Below are 21,936 nucleotides of genomic sequence, written 5' to 3'. Positions count from 1 at the left end.
TTGGAACTGGCAGGTTTTTGGTCGCGTGGAGAATCATATAAAGGAGCTTGAGATAATGTTGGAATCAATTGAGCTTCAGCTGCAGAGCTAGTTTTCGTCTGAACTGGAAGAGGAGTTCTTGCTTCCTAAGCTGGAACTCGAGACTTGGGAACAAAGAGAGGAGGTGCGTCTTCCTCAAATAGCAAAAAAGAAAGACTATTGGAGGGCAACCAAAATTCAAAGTTCTTTCATACGACGATTAATCAAAGAAGGGCCTGGAACTGTATTTCTTCGATGACTCTCTCGGATGGGTCGTTCCTTGATTCCCTAGAGGCGATGCATCAGGGAGTTGTTAGGTATTTTCAGGTATTCCTTGCCGATGATAGGGTATGTGATGATGTTGACCTGTCTTCTATCCTAAACGACGGTATATCTGTGGAGGATAATGATTCTCTGTGTTGTCCTCCGGAGGAAGACGAATTTAAAAGTGCATTGAGCTCAATTCCAACCCACAGTAGTCCAGGATCGGATGGGTTTGGGTCTAGATTCTATTTGAGTTGTTAGGAGTTTGTGAAGGGTGATTTGATGGAGGCGGCAAAAGATTTTTTTCAGGGGACTGAGTTGTCTAGATTCTACTCTTCATCATATATTGTCCGTATTCCGAAGGTGCAAAATCCTATAAGTTTTGATAAATTCCGCCTATTAGTCTTTGTTCCGTGGCGTACAAAGTTTTCTCTAAGATTTTGGTTCAAAAATTGACAAGGTTCCTTCCTTTATTGGTTTCTCAAGAGCAAGAGGCCTTTATTTCGGGGTGGAGTATTTTCGAGAACATTACGTTGGCTCAAGAGATGGTAATTCGATTAATAAAAAAAACTGCAGGAGGGAATGTTATGGTGAAGATTGATATGTCGAAAACTTATAAAAGAGTTGATTGGGGCTTTTTGTCGAAGGTCCTTGCTGCTTTTGGTTTCTCAGCTAATTTTTGTAGACTTGTGCAGGGGTGTGTGGGCTCGCCATGGTTTTCGGTAATGATGAATGGCTCTTACAAGGGTTTCTTCAAGTCAACAAGGGGCCTAAAACAAGGGGATCCTCTAACGTCTTATTTGTTTATTCTCATGGAAGAGGTTCTTTCTCGGCTTCTGAGACAGAATTTTGGAGAGGGGAGGATTCAGAGTTTTCACATCCTTCAAGGGTGCCTTTGATATCTCACTTATTGTATGCAGATGATTTATTGATTTTTGTTAATGGCGAGAAGAGATCCATTCGGCGTCTTATACAAATTTTGGAAAAATATGAGAAATGGTCGGGGCAGTTGATTAGTAAAGAAAAATCAACTTTTTTCTTTTCTAAACATATTTCTATGAGTAGAAGACGGAGGTTGAGGAGGTTGACTGCTTTTGTGGAGGGCTGTTTTTCGGTGGTTTATTTGGGGGCTCCTCTAGTGGTGGGGCATCTTAGAGTTCAGGATTTGGACCCTTGGATGACTAAGATTAGGAAGAAAGTGGCTGGTTGAAAATTTAAAATTCTTTCTTATGGTTGTCGACTTATCCTAATTAGACATGTGCTTTCGGGCATGGCATCTCGTTTGCTAGCAGTTCTTAATGTCCCAAAGGAGGTTCTTAATAAAATTAATGGTATTCTTTTTTCCTTCTTTTGGGGAGAAACAGATGGGAAGTGGAAAAGGAAATGGCGGGCAAATCTACTCGAGAAGGTGGGTTAGGTGTTCGAGATCTTGGTGAAGTGCAACGTTCTTTCCACATGAAATTCACGTGGAGATTGTTGACGATGGATTCGCTGCTGACGAAATTTTTTCATGTGAAATAGGTGAGAAATGGCCATGTTTCTTTGGCTGTCCAGGTGCATGTAGGGTCTCATTTGTGGAAGTCAATTTTGGGAGTCATTCCAGAGGTATTAAATCAGGTGCGGTTAAGGGTGAAGGAAGCGAGAAGTTCATTTTGGTATGATCATTGGTTAGCTAGTGGGCCACTTTCACAGCACTCCGATTTTATTCTAAATCCTCAATTGCAAATTAAAGATGTATGGCTGAATAATGCTTGGGATAGGGACGTTTTAATTGAGTTGGTGGGGGGATCTAAAGCTAAGGAAATCATGAACTCGGTTGTAGTAGGTAAAGCAGGAACAAATGAATTAATATGGATGCCTAATAGTGATGGACAGTTTTCAATAGCTAGTGCATGGGATATCATTTGAGTCAAGGCCCCTATGGTGCAAGAACGGACTGGGTTTGGCATGGTAAACTGCCGGAGAGGATCTCTATTTGTAACTAGAAGGCTTTTTTTAATTGCCTACTAGTCGATGACAGAGTACAAACAGTTGGCATCTCGTTGGCATCTAAGTGTGATTGTTGCAGTAGGGGTCATCGGGAGTCTGTTGATCATGTTTTGAGCAAAGGGGAGGTGGCGTCCATGGTGTGGAAACTTGCGGAAGTTGAGTTTGGAGTTCTTGGTTTGCAGGCAGGCAGCTGGAAGGCTTGGATGGCTCACTAGTTCTTCTATGCAAGGAAGTCGTCTCTGCGTGAGCAGCTGTTGGCCTCCTGCCAAGCGTGATAACTTGGAGGTTGTGGTACCGCAGGTGTTAGGCTCGGATGGAGGGGCAGTCAGAACCAGTTGCTGGTATTTGGTTGGCTGTGAAGGCGTGCCTGAGGAACATTGCAGTACAGGTGCAGAAGCCTATTGCTTCAAGCCGAATGGTGCTTCATACGTTAGATATTCAGTTGGAGTCTGTAGAGGCGCATGCTTCATGTCTTGTGCGGTGGAAGAGACAACCGAGGGGAGTGTGAAGCTCAATGAGGACGAGAGTTGTAGGGGAAATCCTAGCCGATGTGGGGGAGGGGGTGTATTACGAGATTCTAATGGCAAATTTGTTGCTGCGTTTGCTGCGTTTCTGGGGCAGGACACGAATAATACAGCTGAGTTGAGAGCTCTTCTTGCTGGTTTGGAGCTATGTGGGGAGCTCGGGTTCATACATATTAAAATTGAGTGTGACTCATAGGTGGTTGTGGATTGGATTATGGCTAGGAAATGCTCGGTCTGGTATCTTTGGGACTATTGGGTTTTGCTTTTGCAGTTACTTGACGGTATTAATTTCTCTATTGTTCATCAATATAGAGAGGGAAATGGGGTTGCATATTTTTAGCACGATGCGGGGAGGGCGGCCTAACAAGGAGATTTGAGGTCCTAGATTTACTTCCTAGTTTAGTGAGAGGGATGATTGGAATTGCCAAATTTTCGTTCATGGTAGTTGTTAGTTTTTTTATTAATTGATTTGTTGGATAGGGGTCTACGCGAGTTTTTTTTTATTAGTTGTGGTTTTTTTGGTTACGAATGTATAAAATTTTCTTCTATTATAAGTGAGATTTTTTCAATAAAATTCAGGGTTCCATCCTCTTTATTAAAAAAAATTAAAAGTATAATATTTAATATGTGAGAATGATAAATAATAAATTTTATTTTAAAATATTTTCTCAAGAGGCTGATTATCCAACGCCTTTTTGCATAATAAAAGATACAATCTAAATGAGTCATTAATGGATAACCAATATTAAATACAATGGACCTCGTGTTTTGTGTTCACAACTAATCCCTAGATTTAAACTGAAGATTCAACCAGCAGATCATGATACACAATTATATATGATGAAGTCACAGAAGCAACTGAATAATATTTTAATAGTTTCAACAATACCAGTAATTAATTTATACGATTTGTACTACGATAGGTGAGCGCATAAACTATTAAAATCATCGTTTTTTTTTCGCTCAAAAATGTTATTTGTACGAACATATATAAGAGCTAATGGCTGCAGAGTGTATAGGTAGATCCGAAGTCATAATAGATATGCGTGCAGAGATCATTCATACGCTTTCATTTTTCACTTTTTCACATGAGGTTGTTATTGTGGGCTCCAGCTACTCTTTTTTTTTTTTTTTTTTTTATGAAAAATGATATTTGCATGGTATGATACAATATTTTATAGTGTATAAGTATTACACAATCTTTTTTAATAAATAGTAAAAACAAAATTTCTATAAAAAAAATTAAATTTTTAATAGTAGATCTGGATAGGACATCCTGACCGGTTAGCCCTAAGATGGATATGGGCCCTTACCAACGATTAAAGCCCATATCATAATCGAGGAGTCCAGCCTAGTACAAAGGAAACTAGCATATGGCCAATAACAACTGGATATGCTAATAACGACGGAATAACTACCCAATCAATGACAAAAGATAAAGGAGGATATTATTCAAGTTTGCAAAGAGATGAATCATCATCTCTAAATTTGAATTCGAATAAAGGATAACCACTATCCATGAGGGAACAAAGATAACTCATAGAGCTTTATATAAAGGAAAAATCCAAATAAATAAAGGGATCGAATTAGTGTTATTATTATTTTTATCCTCAAATTACTGATTTAAGCATCGGAGGCGTTCCCTCGGACTTTCGTACTCTCTACACTTTGGTTGTAAGTGATCATGAGGTGGTGGTGGTGAAACATGTCTATAACAGTTAGCGCCGTCTGTGGGATTTGTTAAGTCTCACACTTTGCGTGCTTTTCACATGCTCATCACTATTCAGTCTCAGACAAATAGAGATCAGGGAGAAACTTCACAAAACATGGAGGAGAAGATTGCAGAAATTGAGGAAATGATAAAGAAGCTTACCACGGAGCTAGTTTGATGGACAAATATGAGGAGATGACCAAGAAGATATGAATCTCTTCTTCGGTCGATCAATTGTTGTCCAACACAAATCTACCATTTTCTATGAAAATTCTGACGATGCCCCTGCCCGCAAAATTTAAAGTCTCGTCAATGGACCTATACAACGACTCGAAAGATCCCGTGGAGTACCTTGAGACTTTCAAAGCCCATATGACGCTTCACGGGTTCCCGGGGGAAATTGCTTGTAGAGCTATCCCTTTGACTCTAAAGAAATCGGCGAGATGATGGTTTGGTGCACTGCAACCAAACATCATAGAGAGTTTCAAAGAGCTGGGCCAATAGTTCTTGACCCAATTCATGGCTAGCAGAAAGTGCAGACGACCTGCTGCTTACTTGTTGACTGTCAAACAACGAGATGATGAAAGTTTGAAAGCGTATTTAACACACTTCAATAAAAAAAATGACGATCGATGACTAAGACGAGAAAATCATGCTAGCAGCACTATTGGGGGGTGTTTGGCCAAGGAGCCATTTTATGGCTGAGCTGGCCCCAAAAACCCCTTCCACCTTACGAAAGATTTCATGGACAAGGTTGATGATTTTGTTAATACTGAAGACACCTTGATCGCCTTAACCACTCAACTAGAAAGAATGAGTGAACAGGAGCAAAAAGGAGGACAGAGGAAAGACCGAGATGGAGGTCAAAAAGCGAAAAAGGACCAACAGGAGTCAAGGCGAGATGGCAATATAAGAAGGCATAGTGGCGGTTATGTACACTATTTAGAAAAGGCAAAAGAAGAAGAATCAATCAAGAACGAACGACAAACCGAAAAGTACTACACTTATCACAAAAGAAGGGGACACATAACCGAGGATTGCTACAACTTGAAATGAAAAGTAGAGGAAATGAAGAACAATGGCAAGTTGTAATGGTTGATCGGCCAGAACATCACCCCTCCACGATGAAAAAAAGAACGAAAGAATGAGCATAAAAGTTGAAGGAGTAAGAGCCCAAGGCAACGGGAATCACCAAAAAGGGAAAGGAGGTCAAATGAACCTAGGGACTGAAGAACAAGAGTAGCTAAAACTGGAGAAACCCACCTCTAGGTGAGATACACACTATCACCGATGGATATGCAAGAGGTAGCCCAACTTCCTCAGGAAGAAAGACCTATGCAAGGTGGGCAAGATATAAAGAAGTCTACAATGTAGAGAGGCCCATCAAATAGACCCGAGTACAAGTATCCCCCACAATATCTTTTGAAGAGGAAGATAGTCGAGGGGTTGTATATTCCCATGATGATGCTTTGTTATCAAATTTTACCACTAGGAGGATATTAATTGACAATGGAAGTTCGATGGATATTTTGTTTTGGGACGCTTTCAGCAAAATGGGAATTGGCAAAGAATAGTTGAAACCAGCATCAACCATGTTAAAAGGGTTCACTTGAGATGCAATGCAACCAATGTGATCCATTACATTGCCAATATCTGTAGGCACAGACCCTTATGTCGTCACGACGATAACTGAGTTTTTATTAGTAAGAACTTGGTCAGCATATAATGCAATCATTGGGCGACCCATGTTAAATGCGTTAAAGGCCACTACCTCGACCTATCATCTAAAAATGAAGTTCCCAATAGGCGAGATATGCAAACCAAAAGGGATAGGCGAAGTGTGCGGATGTAGGTCTTGGCTAGAGAATGTTATGTGCAGGAACTTAGACAAGGGCAAGCAGAGGTCAGTATTGTGGATTCTGAAGAACAGACGGTCCTCCCACTGGGACCACAGGTCATGGCGACGGAGTTAGAGACTAGAGATGAAGAAACCCTGAAGCATGGAGAGGCAGATGAACATCTAGATTTGGTAACCCTTGAGCAGAATCATCCCAAAAGCTATGTAAAGATCAGGACAAAATTGGCACAAGAAGAAAGACAGCAACTGATAGACTTCCTTTTAGACCATAAAGACGTATTCGCATGGAGTCATAAAGATATATCTGGGATAGGCGAGGAAGTCATCAAACATGAGATGAACGTAGACCCAAAGGTACACCCAATAAAACAAAAGAAGAGAAACTTTAGTACCAAGAAGTATGAAGCAGTCGCAGAGGAGGTGGATTGGTTGTTAGCAGCTGGATTCATCAAAGAAGCACATTATCCAGAGTGGCTATCTAAGGTGGTGATGTCTTTAAGAGAAAATCAAATCAGGATGAAGAAGGCTGATTAAGAGAAAATCGCTTTTATAACTGACCGGGGACTATATTGCTATAAGGTGATGTCTTTCGGCTTGAAGAACGCTAGGGCAACCTACCAAAGGTTGGTAAGCAAAATATTTAAAAACCAGATTGGAAGAAGCATGGAGGTTTATGTCGATGATCTACTAGTAAAAAGCAGGGAGTTTGGACCAACACATAAAAGACCTTAGGGAGGCTTTTCAGGTTTTACTTCAGTACCAAATGAAGCTTAACCCAACGAAATGCGCATTCAGATGTAGTTGAGAAAATTCCTTGATTTTATGGTGTCAGAGAGAGGAATTGAAGCAAATCCCAGGAGACTCAGAGCAATAATAGAGATGAAGTCGCCCACAAACTTGAATGAAGCACAAAAATTGGTAGGCAAGATTGCGGCTCTGAACAGGTTTGTATCCCGATCAACGGATAAATATCTTCCTTTCTTTCAGGTGCTTAAGAAAGCATGAGAGTGGGATGCCAAATGCGAAGAAGCATTTAATTAGTTACAAGAGTATCTAGATAAACCACCATTGCTCAGTCACACCAACCTCGGAGAGCCATTATCATTGTACTTGGCAGTAACTACAAAAGCAGTATCTGATGCATTGGTACAAGAGGAAAGGAAGGAGCAAAAGTCGGTGTATTACGTAAGGAGGGCGTTGAAAGGAGCAGAGATCAGGTATCCAAAGGTGGAGTTGGTCGCCAATGCTGTGGTAGTAGCAGCAATGCGATTATGACCTTATTTCCAAGCCCATCTAGTAAAGGTAGGTCATCACTTCGTCGCCTCTACAAAAGGTGTTGTAGAAACCAAACACCTCAGGACGGTTGGTCATATGGTCAATCGACCTAAGTGAGTACGACATCAGTTACAGACCAAAAAGCACTGTGAAAGGGCATATACTTGCTGATTTTGTAGCATAGTTTTTCAATTTCAAAGAAGAAGTCCACAAACCACCAAAGAAGAGTTCATGGCAAGTGTATGTAGATGGGTCAATCTGCCGAGTAGGTGGAGGAGTCGAGGTGTACATAGTAACAGGTGAGGGGAAAGAGTCGTACCACGTAGTATGATTGGAGTTCAAAGTGACAAACAATAGAGCTGAGTATGAAGCAGTACTCGTCGATTTGGTGATCGCGAGGGTATTAGGAGGTGAAGAAGTCGAGATGAAAACATATTCACAAGTGGTAGTCAGGCAAATCACAGGTGAATATTTGGTGAGGGAATCCAAACTAATAAAATACCTTCACCAAGTACAGGAACAAAGCAAAGGTCTAAAGTACTTTCGAATCAAGAAGATACCTCGTGGAGACAATTCCAAGGCTAACCGATCGGCACGCGCGGCCTCAACAAAACAAAAAGAAACACTACCAAGGAAGCTTGGTTTACAAGCGATGGCTAGACCAACGGTAGGAAAGGAAAGTTTGCACATTAGGGAGAACACTTCAGCATGGGCTAATGATATAAAAAAGTATTTGGAGACAGGTGAAATTCTCCTATCTCAGGAAGAGGCGAGAAAGTTAACAAGCAGGGCGACTAGGTTTACCATAATTCGTGGAGTACTTTACAGGCAAGGTTTCTCAAACTCATTGTTGCGATGCGGAAGCTGAGTACGTAATGAAGGAAGTACATGAGGGGATTTGCGAGAGTCACTCAGAAGGACAATCACTCACTGCAAAGATTGTAAGAGTAGGGTACTATTGGCCAAACACGCTCAAAGATGCGAAGGAGTTCATAAAAAAATGTGTCCAGTGCCATATTCATGCACCAATCCTAGGTGCACCTCCTAAAGAGTTGCAGTCCATAACATCCTCATGGTAGTTCGCCCAATGGGGAGTAGACTTGGTTGGTAGGCCCTATGCCCCCTAGCAAAGGAGGAACCAAGTTCATTATCGTAGCCGTCGACTATTTTACAAAGTGGGCAGAAGCTGAGGCGATGGCTACAATAACTGCTCAAAGTGACCAAGTTCCTATGGAAGGAAGTAGTATGTAGGTTCGAGATACCTCAGTGTATCATTTCTGATAACGGAAGAATATTCGACTTCGAACATTTTCGTCAATGGTGTGCAGAGCTAGGAATCAAGGTCAAGTACTCTTCCCCAGGCCATCCCCAGGCAAACGGACAGGTGGAAGCAACTAATAAAACCATCATGGGAATTCTAAAAAAGAAGATAGGCGACAGAAAGCGGCTATGGGTCGACGAGTTCCTGGAAATTTTGTGGGCTTACAGAACAACAGCAAAAACCTCAACAGGACAAACACCTTTTACCCTAGCCTATGGTAGTGAGGCGATGGCACCTGTAGAGGTTGGGTTACCAAGCTACAGAAGAAGAAATTTTGATCCAGAAGCAAATGTAGCAGGGTTAGAAGAAAGCCTAGACCTATTAGGGGCTGATAAGGGCATATGCAGAAGTCAAAGTTGCAGCTTCTGAGAGGAAAGCAGTGCAATACTTCAACAAACAAGTGAGGCTCAGGTCATTAGTGCTGAAGGAAACCGGTGTGACCTCGAGATATCAAGGGAAATTAGGCCCTCGGTGTGAGGGACCTTACGTTGTAGTGGCAAAGCTACAGACCGGGAACTTACCACCTCAAGGATGCTGCAGGACGCCAGCTACCTCACGCATAGAATACAGAGCACCTACGAAAGTACTACATTTAAAGGAAAGATATGCAGTTTTCTTTGATCTCGTTTGTTGATTTATGTGTGAATATCATTTTCAATAAATACCGGCACGTTTTATCCACCTTTTCTCTTGTTTTGTTCCTTCTGGATTTTCAACAAAAAAAAAAAGAAAAAGGAAAAGGTGAAGTGGTCGAGGAACTCTCTCACGAGCCTAAAAACTTAAAGGTTAAAACGGTCGAGGAAATCTCCCTTTAACACCTTCATGCCAAAAGGCGACGTGGTCGAGGAACTCTCTCGCGAGCCAAAAAACTTAAACTTCAAACGGTCGAGGAACTCTCCCGTTAACACCTTCATGCCAAAAAGCAACTTGGTTAAGGAACTCCCCCACGAGCCTAAAAACTTAAAGGTTAAAACGGTCGAGGAAATCTCCCATTAACACCTTCACGCCAAACAGCGACATGGTACAGGAACTCTCCCACGAGCCTAAAAACTTAAAAGTTAAAACAGTCGAGGAACTCTCCCGCTAACACCTTCACGTCGAAAGGTGACGTGGTTGAGGAACTCTCCCACGAGCCTAAAAACTTAAAGGTTAAAACGGTCGAGGAAATCTCCCACGAACCTAAAAGCTTAAAGGTTAAAATGGTAGAGGAACTCTCCCATTAACACATTCACGCCAAAAGGCGACGTGGTCGAGGAACTCTCCCAAGAACCTAAAAACTTAAAGGTTAAAACAGTCGAGAAACTCTCCCGTTAACGCCTTCCCACCAGAAAGCGACTTGGTCGAGGAACTCTCCCATTAACATAAAAACTTAAAGGTTAAAACAGTCGAGGAAATCTCTCGTTAACACCTTCTCGCCAGCAGGCAACATGATCGAGGAATTGTCCCACTAGCACTAAAGGGTTAAAGGAGATCAAGAGAAAGTCCTGTCGATGGGCGACATGATGCTCAAAATCGTGAACAACATAAGGTATGAATAGCAAGAGTTGATATCATGATGCAAAAGCAGCAATGAATACTTCACAGCCAACAAAAAAAGTTCAAAGGCCTCAAAAATGGCTTACAAAGGTCCAATAAAAAAAGAAAAAAAAAACGGCTTTTGAAGTTCAGTCATTTACAAGGCTTAAAAAAATCACATCAAAAGCGAATCCTGAGGGGAATGAGATAGCTCCAAGCTAAGCAGGCACCAGGATGGGCGGCGAAAAGCATCACGCATCTCGGTCCGACCAAGGGAGTCACAGAAATGAAGGGAAACCTCACTTGCCCAAATAGACTTCCATTCCAAGGTATGCAGGTTAGTTGTGGGTTCCCGAAGAAAAAGCTCACGAAGCTATTTTACCCCCAACTTGAAGCCTATACCCCAGGCTCGTAATCGAATCCTGGGGGCAGTAGCCAATTGGGGAAGGACCTGATTAAGGTCGTTCTGAGAATCCTCCAAGGCAGATCCCATCTCAGCCAATCGGCATTCCAGGATAGTAATTGTTTTCTTGGTAGATTTAACAACTTCATCAAGTTGACGATATTGACGATTGCTATCTTTAATAAGGGCATTCACCTCAACCAAGTTTTTCTCGGCTTCAGCTTTCATCCTTTCAGCCGCCCCCAGCTTTATAAGCAACTCTCTTTTTTCATCTCCAAGAGAGGCCAGGCAAGAAGCATATTCAGATTTGTACTTAGCTAATCCTTCGATTTCTAAGTTCGCACGATCAAAGCTGGCGGCAAAGCCATCCCGCTCTTTCAAGACAAGCTCCACCAGAGTAGCCAACTCATCTCGTTCTTTCTTGAAAGCCTCTACCTGGGCAACTAAGTTGTCCCTCTCCCGCACAGCTCCCTCTGCTTCATTTAGGCGAGTAACGAGGTCATCCCGTTCTTTCACGATTGTTACCACCTCTCGACGGTAGTGGTCAGCATCCGCAGCGGAAATCGCCAACTCCTCCTAAGCAACTTGGGCGCAAAGGGTAACCAACTCATCATCAGATGAATGGGAGCGAGCCTCAAAGTGAGCCAACTCGTCAACCAGTTGGTTTTTCTCACCCTCCAAGTCAGCAGCAAGATGATTAACCCCTAAAAAAAGAGAGAGGATTAAAGATATGTTCTTTGGAATTATTGACCAAAGCATTAAGGAGAATGTAACAATACCGGAGCAAAAACACTACGAAGCTATTGAACAAAGGCATTGATGACCTTTGCTCGGCGAGTATGTAGGGAGGCTAGGGAAGCCACCGGATGGGAGCTAGAGGAGTCTCTCGTGTTTGATAGCCGGCGAGGACACATTTGCAAAATACCCTAGGGGAAAGGCAGCTTCAGTGATGATAAACAAAGGATAGCAAACAGATAGTTCAACAGGAGGGCCCGAGCAGTCGTTGGCCTTCCCCATCTCACCAGGCTCATCCTCATGGGGTACAGCCTAATCAATCTCGAGATTCTCCTCAAGAGTTGTCAAAGACGCTTCGCCATTTCCTCAAGGAGACACACTAAAAGGCGGCGAAAGAATCGAAACCCTACTACCACTGGCCAGGGAGAAGGCTGGAAAAACAAAGGGAAAATTCGGAGTAACCCCACCCGAAGTCGTTGAGGCAAGGGGGAACTAGGCGCTGCAACTAAGTCTTGAACACTCCCATCTTCGCCCCCCTCCAATCGAGGTAAATCCGAAGGGGTGTCAAAAGGCACAAAAACGATTGGCAGGGGCGAGGTTAGTAGAGCAAGATAGTCAAAAAATAGCAATAGTTCATCAGGTTCCTTACTAAATAATTATCCATTGCACATAGTCTGAACAAACTGCTTGCATTGTGGAGTGAGACCTGTGTAAAAATAATTCACCAACCTCCAGGATTCAAAACTGTGATGTGGACATATGTTCACCAAATCCTTAAACATTTCCCAGCTGGCCTGGAAAGTCTCATCAGATTTCTGATTGAATTGACTTATCTGCTCTTGTAAATACTGAGTTCTTTGAAAAGGAAAATTATTTTGTAAGAACTCACGTTGCATATCAGACCAACTAGAGATAGAATTAGGCCTCAAAGAATTAGACCTCAAAGAACTAAACCAAATATTCACTTTATCCTTTAAAGAGAAAGGAAATAAACGAAGTCTAATAAATTCATCAGTAGTGGCTCTATTGATAAAAGTAGTACAAGTCAACTCAAAATATGTCAAATACTGATAAGGACTCTCAGAATCCATTTCGTGGAACTGAGGTACCACTGACATCATGCCATGCTTAATAGAAAATTTTGGTGCATCATCTGATAAAATAATTCATGATGGTGTAGTGGTGCGAGCGGGCTGCAAATAATCTCTAAGAGTGCGTGGTGCAGGTGCAGCCATAGTTTGTTCAATTTCAATATCCTCATCTGTAGAAAAAACAGAAGAGTTATCTATTTTTGGACTCTGTATACTACTCTCAGTGCTCGATGTAACTCTAACCAACCTATTTGAATTGTCCATCATCCATAACATGAAACATCAGTCCAAATAGCACAAGTAAAGTTCAAGTGACTGAGTAGTAGGTGACAAGTGAAACGTGTAATCAGAGATAACATGGAGACAGAAACATTTGAAGTAAAAAAATAAAAAATAATGAGCTTAAATTTACGTCAAGCAACTATTCCCCTTGTAACGACGCTAAAAACTTGACTCACTCAAAAATGAGTAGCACAAAAGCTATCCCAAGTGCAGGAGGATGTCGCGTAATAATTAGGAATAAATTTCTAGATCGTCTCCTCGGAAAAAATTACTTAAAATCAAACTTGTTTAAAATTGTGAAAATATTCACAAAGTGAAAATAAAAATGATGGTATGTGGAATGGATGGAAGAGTGCAACAAGAATGAAAAGGGTGAGTCATGGACTAGATTCATATTTTTGAATTTGTGAGTTTCGAAATGAAATGTAAAAAAAACTAACAAATTAAAATTAACAATAAAAAAAGATCGACTAAACTAAACAATCTTAATTAATCTAAAAATTAAACAATAAAATAGAAATTATTTAAGTCCTAATTAAGTTTTAATCGATCTATTATGCAATGGAACTGAGAGATTAATAAAACTAATCTAATAATTAAACTAGATTAGAAAGTAATTGACAAAATACAAACTGAAAATTGAAAAGCCCCAAAATCAAGATTCTAGGGTTCATCCTTGTATTCAAATCACAAATTCTCAAAATTAATCCATAGCAATTGTAATCACTGTTAAATGAAAGATTAAAGAACTGAGAAAAATAAATAACACGAAGTAAATAAATAGAAAATAAAATACCCAAAACTCTAAGCCAAATATCTCAAAAATAAATCAAAAACTTTAAACTAAAATTAAATAAATAGTGGAGAGTCAAAAGAGCAAACCAAATGAAGGGAGATGGAGGTGGTAAGCAATGGAGGAGGCGGCTGGAGCGGCAATTGGACCCTGAAAGAGTTCTTCAAATGTGCGGCACTGCTCTCAAAAAGTCTCCAATTTCATGCTAATGATATGCTTAAATAGGTTAGGAAAGAAACCCTAATGTCTTCATATTCCCGCACACAAAATCACTTAAATTTTAGGACTCAACTTGGCAGTCACATACGTGCTTCAGGAGTTGAAATCCTTATTAGAGACAACTTTGTAACCCTTTACGATAGCTTACCAATGCATCAAGAATCGTGTCAATCCAATATTTGAGCGGAAAGTTATGATTAAAATACTAAAGTGTGTCCATTCTATTTCCTAACACATTTTAGATTCTGATCCGAATTACTCTCAAACCCCATCATTATCCTTGTTTGAAGAGTCCTACACTAGTTGAAAGTTCTTAGATTGTTGTTCCAACGTCTTACCCACTTGACAGTCCTTTGAATTTGAAATTAGAAATAAAATAATAGAAATTAGAAATAAAATAAGAATAAGAATAATAGAATATCAAAAATATGTTATACATGTAAATAAACATTGTCCAATTAAATCACAAGTTATAAAATTAAGCATAAATCATGCTATTAACTAATTTAAATCACAACTCGGATTCATTCATCTTAACCATTTTTTTATCTAAAACCAATAATAATGTAATGAAATAAATAAAATATATTGCTTCTAAATGTATAAAATATGCAATAATTCAGCTCAATCAGTAACCCCACCCGAAGTCGTTGAGGCAAGGGGGGAACTAGGCGCTGCAACTAAGTCTTGAACACTCCCCTCTTCGGCCCCCTCCAATCTAGGTAGATCCGAAGGAGCGTCAGAAGGCACAAAAACAATTGGCGGGGGCGAGGTCATTAGAGGCGTAGAAGCTTCAAAGGACGAGAAGCTCGCTAAAGTGGAAGGGGGCGTTGTAAGGAGGACGAGATTCAAAATAAGAATGTCCTCTTCCACTGGAGTATCATCACATTGCTGCTGGGAATCATCAACCGGAGTCGTCGAGGGCTACACAGCATCTTCGGCGGCCACCTCTACGACGAATATACTATCGAGATCTTCTTCGACTTGCAACATGACATCATCTAAAGAAAGAGGTAGCGGATCCATAGAGGCGGTCAAAACACTCAGTTTCCCCTAAGAAGTAGCCAACTTGCTACTCCCACTTTTCTGGGAGGCAGTTTTACTCGGCAACTTCCGAGAAGAACCCAACTTGGCCTCACTCTGTTTTTTTGTAGGAGGTACCAATTTTGCATCTTCGCCCGCAGCCAAGGGAAGAAGAGAACCACCTTTGGATGAAATAGACTCATCCGAACGAGGTGAGACACGAGCTTTTTTAACATTTCTTTGTTTCTTCTCACCTTCGCTAGGACGTTTCTTCTTTTTCAAGTCTCCCACCGGCGGGGGGCACCCAAAACTCATGCCCCAAAATATGGGCCCGACTAGGAACCATCACAAACCTCTCAATGTTACTGGGGGTTAAAAGCGCATCTGAGAGGTACAATTTGGGGTGAGCTTGAGCCCAAGACTCCACTAGCCTAATACGGGCCTCCTCACTAGGGGAAAGAATCACTTCGTAATCATCCCCATCGGGGACAGGAGACCAACATGCCTTAATAGAAAATTCTCGATTAGGAACTTCATCAGCGGGAAATTCTCAGCCAGAGACCAAAACGATTGCACGACGCTTGCGCACTCCATAATTATTTGTAGCATTACTCCTCTTTTATTAACAAGTTAATGCTAGCTACAAGTTTTAAATAGATAAATTTTGTACAAAGTTTTTTTTTAGAAAAAGTTAGATTCTACTAAAAAGAATACATATTTTTTTACACATTTTTTTAATATGGATTTCACTTTTTTATAGGGATTGTGTACGAATTGTATATTGGGATTTATACAAATCATTTCTCTTTATTAATATTAAGGATCTTGCTACCGGTATCGATAGTCTAGACTGATAACTATATTGTTTTTCCAACATATTTTTAAAACATATTTAAACATTTTTTTTTAAGAAAAAAGATACTAATTAAGTAATAAATACTTCATTAACCATTAAGTAAAAAACAAAAGTATGAGTATATTTGGAGGGCAGTTTATTTTCCTAATATTAATTTTAAAATATAAAGTATTTAGGAAAAAAATAATGAAAAACGGTGTCATTTCACCAACCATCCGCATGATAAGTTAGTATATACACTTGAATTCGATGCTTTACTTGGAGTCACTAGCTAGCCAACAATTGCTGATGCTTGCTTTGACTCTCTTACTTGTTCCTCAGTACAATCCCTTCCTATGTATTAAATCCTTACGCCAAGAATCTTTACATATCCCTCCTAACCGTATATGAAGAGGGAAACCCGTCTAACAATATTAATTATCTGTGTTCAAGAATTTAAGGCTTTGTTTATTTATTACGAATAAATGAATTTGACTATATTTTATTTGGCAATCATTGATCGCATGCACGTAAATATATAGCAAGATGCATGCATGACACAACTAATTTCATTTTGCCAACCTGGAAACTCCCTTATAAAATTAGAGTAATGCTACATATAGTCGTAGAGTGTGTAAGCGTTGTACAATCATTTTGAAAAAGAATAGGATTCACTATTAAATTTTTTTTTTCACATGAGTCCCGTATTTATTCACTTTTTTTCAAAATGATTGCACGATACTTACACACTCACGACTGTAACTATCATTTCTCATATAATTATGATGTCTAGCTCACAATTTTTATTTTAATTTATTGACATAAATATATCGAACCCATGCATTCACATACTAAAGATCAAGCCATTCGTTAGATTGTACTCTTTATTGCACAATATATAAACCCAGTTCCCAATTTTTCACTAAAGAAAAAAGACTTGTCACCTTGTCAGCTATTAAGCCATGCCATCTTATTTAGCCCTTTTATATAACATGCTCACTTCTTAGCTATTCTAATTTAATAATTATTCTCGTACATTGGACGGTCGACAACTAGTAAATAGGAAAAGTTAAAAACATCAATTTCTAGCAAATAGCTTACCTAGTATTGAACCTGCTTTTTCCTTCTCAAATTATCCCCCGTCTTTGTTTTTTGGGTAATATTGCTACTATAACTCTTCAATTTGTCTACTTGGTGTGCTCCTAGTGCAAGTTGTATTTTTTTCTTTTTATTTCAAATATTTTTTAAACATGTTTAAACATTTAAAAAAATATATATATCAATACACTAATATATAGTCACTTCTTTAATTAGTAAGAAAAAATATTTTTTAAAAAAATTAAATACATAAGCAGTTAAAATGACGGGATACACTAGAAATTTCATGTTTTTTTAACGTAGATACTTTCCCTATATTTTCCTTGATCTAATCATTCAGTTTGCTTCTCTCATTTTCTTTTGCTATCTCTTTGGTCATGATGATCACCGTCCAATATTAATTAAAAAAATGCAAGGTATTTATAAATATATTAAAATTTTAATATACAAACTTAAAAGGTCAATTCATTCGAATAGATAGATTATGGCCTGGCTTGGATAGAGAGATGCTTACATCTCATTCTATCTCATTTCATATCTTCTTAATATCCAAACATCGTAATTATAAATATTTTTAAATTTTAAATTTTTAACTTTTTTGCCGAGGTCTTTTAGATCAATTGACAACTCGATTGAATCCCCCCTCCCCGTGTATCAAAAAGAAATTATTACAACTTTCCAAACTTCTAAATGAAACACAAAAAATAATTTAACTTTTTCAAATTTCAAAACAAAAATAATATTTTAATTTTATAAAATTTTTATTCAACTTTTTTTATCTTATTTCCCAAAATTCCATAAAACATCTTAACTAAAATCATTTCATTACTATTCATAAACTATCTTATTACTATTCACAAATCATCTTAATTCATCTAATCTCATTTCAATTCACTATATATCCAAATTAACCAGGCCTATATGCAGTCACCGTACATGCATGAATCCAAATCCAAGCGATAGTATCGTTCAATTCATATTCCCTAACGAGCTGGGATGTTCGGGATCGAATCTGATCCATATATTGTACCATATTTAATCCCTTATCAAATTAGAATTATCACTATTTTGCGCCGTCCGTAACCCCTAGCTAGCTGGGATATTGGGAGCGACTGATTATTAGCAAGAGAATTATTGGCTTTTCTCATCAAATAATTAGATAATCATATTGCCGCATATATTAAGGTTTAATTATTCTCCATCGAAGAACTGAACAGCACATAAATTCATAATAAATGTGAAGTGAGTGGGTCAACTGCCCATGAACTCCGGAGTAAGTACTTGCGTGCCCAACACACACTTATGCCCCGTTTGGTTGTTGAATTCATTTGAATTTAACTCAATTCATTCTAATTTTAAACTAAATCTAACATCTAAACATCTAATTCTCAAATTATTAAACTCATTTCAACTCAAAATCTCTTTAAACGTGGGACCCACGACATTTTTCAATTTAACATTTCTTTACACGTGGAATCTACAACTTTTTTCAACTTTTCATAAATACATCTAAACTCATCTTAACATCCAAATACATTTAAACTCATCTTAGATAGGTGGACTCCACAAAACTCATTTTACCATCTCTACTCACTACTATTAATAAAGAACTAAACTTAGTTCAAGTTAGCTCAACAATATCCAAACGCAGCCTTAGTTGTCTTTGGATGCTGATATGTGAATAATAATATTTTATGTATCTCATTGGTATGTGTTTGAATGTAAATAAATTGTAATATGTGTTTAAATATATGAAATAAGTTGACAGGAGTTCAAAATCTCCTTCCAAAAAAAAAAAAAAAAATTACTGAAGCCAAATATAGAATTACTAAATTTTATATAATCTACATAATTATAAAAAAAAACATTTAAAAAAATTAATTTTTATCCAATTCTAGCCCCCCAAACCAGATCAGCAAGGAAAGCAAATAAAGTAGCAAAAAACAGAAAATGATGGGAGAGAAGGTAGCGCAATATCTGTGGTTCCAGACTTGCAAACCAATCCTGATCATCTCCAGGCCAGGAGGAATCGTTGGGGAAAAGTAATGGGTTTGCTTCAAAGCCAACCGAATCTCACTCGTTTGCTCGCCTCCTCATACTTGCTATATTATTGCTTATAAATTCTCTCTCTCTCTCCCTCTGATCTCTTACAGCGCACACCTGAATTTTATAACTATATATATGTGTCCATAACTTCCAAGGTTGGAAACGAAAGACTGGCATAGCAAATTCACGGTTACTGTTCACGGGGCCATATTATTTTGCAGCTTTTTAGCTCTACTCCTAAACCCTCACACCGTTCACTATATTATTTGCTCCCACTCCATCTCTTTGCAATCGCTTCTTCCGCCATACCTCTCTCTCTCTCTCTCTCTCTCTCTCAAATTCTTCCCTTTTGGCGCTGCTGAGATAGAACAGAAGATGATGAAACCATCGAAAGAGGAAGTCATGGGGAATTGTAATAAAGATCACACACAAATAGCAAGAGGCAAACGCACGAAGCGTCATGGGCAGCAGTCACAGCTAAGGCTAACTCTGGCTTCTACCTCATCTAGTGATCATTCTGGCGCACCTGATCCTCGTCGTGCAGTGCCCTCTTCTACACCCTCGGCAGAACTCACGGACAGTACTACTGCAGAAGAAGAGGAGGAGGAGGACATGGCCAACTGTTTGATTCTCTTGGCACAAGGCCGCCATAGCCGAAAAGTACAAGAAAAGGCTGCGTTGTCAGCTGCGTACCAGTGCAAGACCTGTAACCGGTGCTTCGCTTCGTTCCAAGCTCTGGGTGGACACAGAGCCAGTCACAAGAAACCTAGGGCTGATATTAATACTGATGAGAAGAAACCCTTAACTCTTGTCGGCGTACAAGATTATCGATTTAACAACACTAGCACAACCCTTTCATTGCAATTAGGTAATAGGGATCATCTTTATAGTAGTAACAACAAATCCAAGGTTCATGACTGTTCGATATGTGGCGCTGAGTTCTCGTCCGGCCAAGCCTTAGGGGGACATATGAGGCGGCACAGAACGTTTATGAGCACTGCAACAACTGTCCTTAGTGCGGGAAATACTGATCAGAGTCCTCCTGAGTCGCACCAAGCCAGGAAAAAAAGAAACATTCTACAATTGGATCTTAATCTTCCAGCCCCAGAAGACCATGATCATCTGCACAGAGATTCCAGTAGTTTTTCCTTGGTTTCAAAAGAGCCAGTGCTCTTCTTCTCCAGTACTTCTGCTTTGGTGGATTGCCATTACTAAAGTGCAAGTCCATCTTCTTTTTATGGATTTAGTTATATATAATCTCACCCCAATACAAATGTGACTTATCATTCTTCAAATTCTTTCGTACTCATGTATATGTTGACAAAATAGTCGAAATATTTCCCTTCTTTGGGTAACTGGCTTGTGCATTTTCCTGTTGGATTTGGTTTACAAAAAGTTCAATTATTTTCGCTTCCGGCCTTTTTCTTCGTTCCCGTAAACTTGTGGTTCCTTTCCTTCATGTGTACGTAATTAGAGGCATATGAGAAAATTCATGAACGAGGGAGACACTGTACGTACGTGTGCAAGGAGTGCAAAAGAGGGCAGGGACTTGGCACGAGATTGCCACCGCGGAAACCCCAACCGAAAGTGATGCATGGGTTAGCAAGGTACCCTAGCTTGTTTCGTTTGCAAGAAAAGTAAGGCTCTCTCTTTCTGTCTGTTTCATTTAACTGACAAAAACAAACGGGTGGCAAGCAATGCCGGAAGCTAACCGCCTTCTTTTATGGATCAGCTTTATATTTATTTAGAAAGTGATATGCTGCGCGCATCCAATCCTCGTGCATGTCTTCGATCGTACGAATCTTTCATTACTGCTTATAATAAGTTATAGAATATCGAGTACTTTTATTAATTAGTGGTATGCTCGTATAAGAGATGATCGATTTCAATCTTATGTATGCATGAGATGAAAGACGAAACAAGCTAGATTAACCTCATATATATATATATATGCCTAGTTTTTGTCTGTTTTATTTGTCTTAATTGTTCTTTGATCCTTTTAGTAATTTCTTCTGTGCAGAGGTGGAACAATCAGTGATATATCCAAAATTTCCCGTGTTTGTTATGTGCACATTTGGTTGGGTATCGAAAAACGCACGCAGGTTAATTTCCACTTTGCGTGACGCATACCAACATACACGTTCTATAATAGAGACAATCTTTTGCATCCAAAGTATTTTTGTCGGCCTTAAAAGTGATGCTAAAAAATATCATTTGCGGCGAAATTAAACTCGACACTAAATTTCATCGCAAATGGTGTCAAAAGGCAATTCCAATAGCATATTTTTTTATTGCGGTGAAATTTTAAGTTTTTATGGCATTTTTTGGTAGCCACAAAAACCACTACAAGAAAAATGATTTTTTTTTCGACCAATTCTTTTACGAAAGTTTTAATTTGAATCGCAAAAAGTAAACTTTTTTGCATTTCCATCGTTTTATCTCCAACGAGTAAAAAATTGTCGTTAAAAATAACTTTTTGCAACCAAATTAAAATTATCGTCGTGAATAATTTGGATGGAAAAAATTAATCCTCACATCTTGATTTGTTTTATGGTGACATCAATTTGCTTTTAAATGGTCTATGTGGTATTTAACTATTTTCGATGACTATTTAACTATTTGAAACGCCATTATACCTTTGTAAAAGGTTGATTTTAGTAACAAAAAAGCATAAAATCATTTATTCTTTCCCCTCGCCCCAAGGTCCGTGTCTCTGTTTCTTTTTCTCTCTCCCCCATTCTATTGTTCAAATTCCTTCCCGACGTTCTCTCTCTCTTGTATGCCACCGTCGTGCTCCAACACACTGATAAGCCATCCTCTCCCTTTTGGGGATGGTTTATTTTATTGGCCTTTTTGTCTTTTGAGCTTTGTTTTGTTTTCAAATTCAATTTAGGTATTTTCAATCCAAATCTTTCTCTCTATCTCCTCAATCTCTC

General features: G+C 39.1%; 1 protein-coding gene across 1 annotated transcript; it reads left to right on the top strand.

The window, feature by feature from the left end:
- Nucleotides 1–19,109: 19,109 nt before the first annotated feature.
- On the top strand, nucleotides 19,110–20,354 carry LOC108996786 (zinc finger protein ZAT5-like). The gene has a single exon (XM_018972797.2). It carries the CDS (start codon nucleotides 19,376–19,378, stop codon nucleotides 20,213–20,215), a length of 840 nt encoding a protein of 279 aa, XP_018828342.1. The 5' UTR covers nucleotides 19,110–19,375; the 3' UTR covers nucleotides 20,216–20,354.
- The last annotated feature ends 1,582 nt before the right edge of the window (nucleotides 20,355–21,936 follow it).

This window comes from Juglans regia, chromosome 4, assembly GCF_001411555.2.
Source record: "Juglans regia cultivar Chandler chromosome 4, Walnut 2.0, whole genome shotgun sequence".
Lineage (NCBI taxonomy): Eukaryota > Viridiplantae > Streptophyta > Magnoliopsida > Fagales > Juglandaceae > Juglans > Juglans regia.
This window is presented reverse-complemented; position numbering and strand designations above follow the sequence as displayed.